A 1325-nucleotide genomic window follows, 5' to 3' on the forward strand; every position below is an offset into this window, starting at 1 on the left:
GTAAGGCTATTCTACATATCCTTACATATTTTTGACTGTATAAATCAATCCCCATCGATCCTGCTGGGTTGTGAGCATTGTCTAGGGTCTGATCAACCCTTGGCATTGTCTCATTGCCTGGCACGAAGAGCAAGTGAGTTTTGAAAGAGATTTGTAAAGAGAGACAGCAACTACTTACTGGTTGGCCCCCAGTGAGCGAAAATGATCTGGAGCATAGTGAAACGCTTCCTGATTGCAACAAAAACCCCTATTGATACAGTTCAATGTCCTAGACATTGCGAGGACCTTCCCAAGGACAACGTTGAAGATGCTGAGCACACATATCCAGGTTTAGAGAACATAGTGAGTAGTGCTAACACAAATGCTGGACATTTAAACTACCTAGGCACTACTTCCTACCTCAAGACAGTGATTTCGATGCTGAAAGGCAACCTCATTGTTCCAGTAAGCTCATATTCGTCTAACAAAGTCCTTACCATTGTCCTAAAGCACAAGTCCTTGTCCCTTGTGGGCTTAAGGCAAAACCAATCACAATCCAGTGATAAGTCCACATCTATTGCAGGCTGGTGGCACACTGATGATCTACCAGGACGTAAGACATTGTCTCTTAGAGGCTGGATGCAACCTGAAGACCAATTACTACTGAAATACCATAGTTACATTTGCATAGCAGTACATAGAACAGAGACTGAGCGAATGAACATGCATATAGGTAGTGCAAAGGGTGAAATGCATGCAAACCACACCCAGGATGAGACCAGCGTTAAGCTTTTCACCAGCAAAGTCTCAGGAAAGAACCATCAGATTGCAGTCGAGGAATCGAGCAATCATGCAAGTGAACAATTAGTACGTACAAGAGACAAGAAAGACACAAGCAAGCTTGCATACCAGGACGAAAAGGATCCATTGGTATTGACTGACAAGAGCAAGTATGTTGCTAGAGAGCATCTAACAGTGATTTTGGAATGGTGCCCTAGTCTAAAAGAACCCCTTGCATTGCCAGGAGGTAAGACCTCAATCACAGAAGATTGGAGGCATCCTGAAGACCTGATCATGAGATATAAGACCTTACCTATCAGAGGCAGAAGGCTTTCAACTTTACTTAGCATACAAGAAAGACAGGTAATGAGTACTGCAAAAGCACATATAGTTAGACAGAAGCACATCATAGGAAGTCCACTCATCATAAGAATAGCTAGCATTGGTACTCAGAGGACTAGCATTGAGGATTCGAGCAGTCAAGTACAGGCAATTGACATTGATGGTTCAGTCAGTCGAGTTCACAGCAAACAAATATATTTAGCTAGCAGCAGCACTCAGGTGAT

General features: G+C 43.1%; 1 protein-coding gene across 1 annotated transcript; it reads left to right on the forward strand.

Annotated features, from left to right (window-relative positions):
- Positions 1–201: 201 nt before the first annotated feature.
- On the forward strand, positions 202–1051 carry FOMMEDRAFT_162061 (uncharacterized protein; the record flags this gene model as incomplete). The annotated part of the gene is made up of 4 exons (XM_007271484.1): positions 202–342; positions 406–592; positions 713–909; positions 986–1051. The coding sequence occupies 4 exons, from the start codon at positions 202–204 to the stop codon at positions 1049–1051; spliced, it is 591 nt and encodes a 196-aa protein (XP_007271546.1).
- Between the last annotated feature and the right edge of the window lie 274 nt (positions 1052–1325).

Source organism: Fomitiporia mediterranea (assembly GCF_000271605.1).
Source record: "Fomitiporia mediterranea MF3/22 unplaced genomic scaffold FOMMEscaffold_17, whole genome shotgun sequence".
NCBI classification, from domain to species: domain Eukaryota; kingdom Fungi; phylum Basidiomycota; class Agaricomycetes; order Hymenochaetales; family Hymenochaetaceae; genus Fomitiporia; species Fomitiporia mediterranea.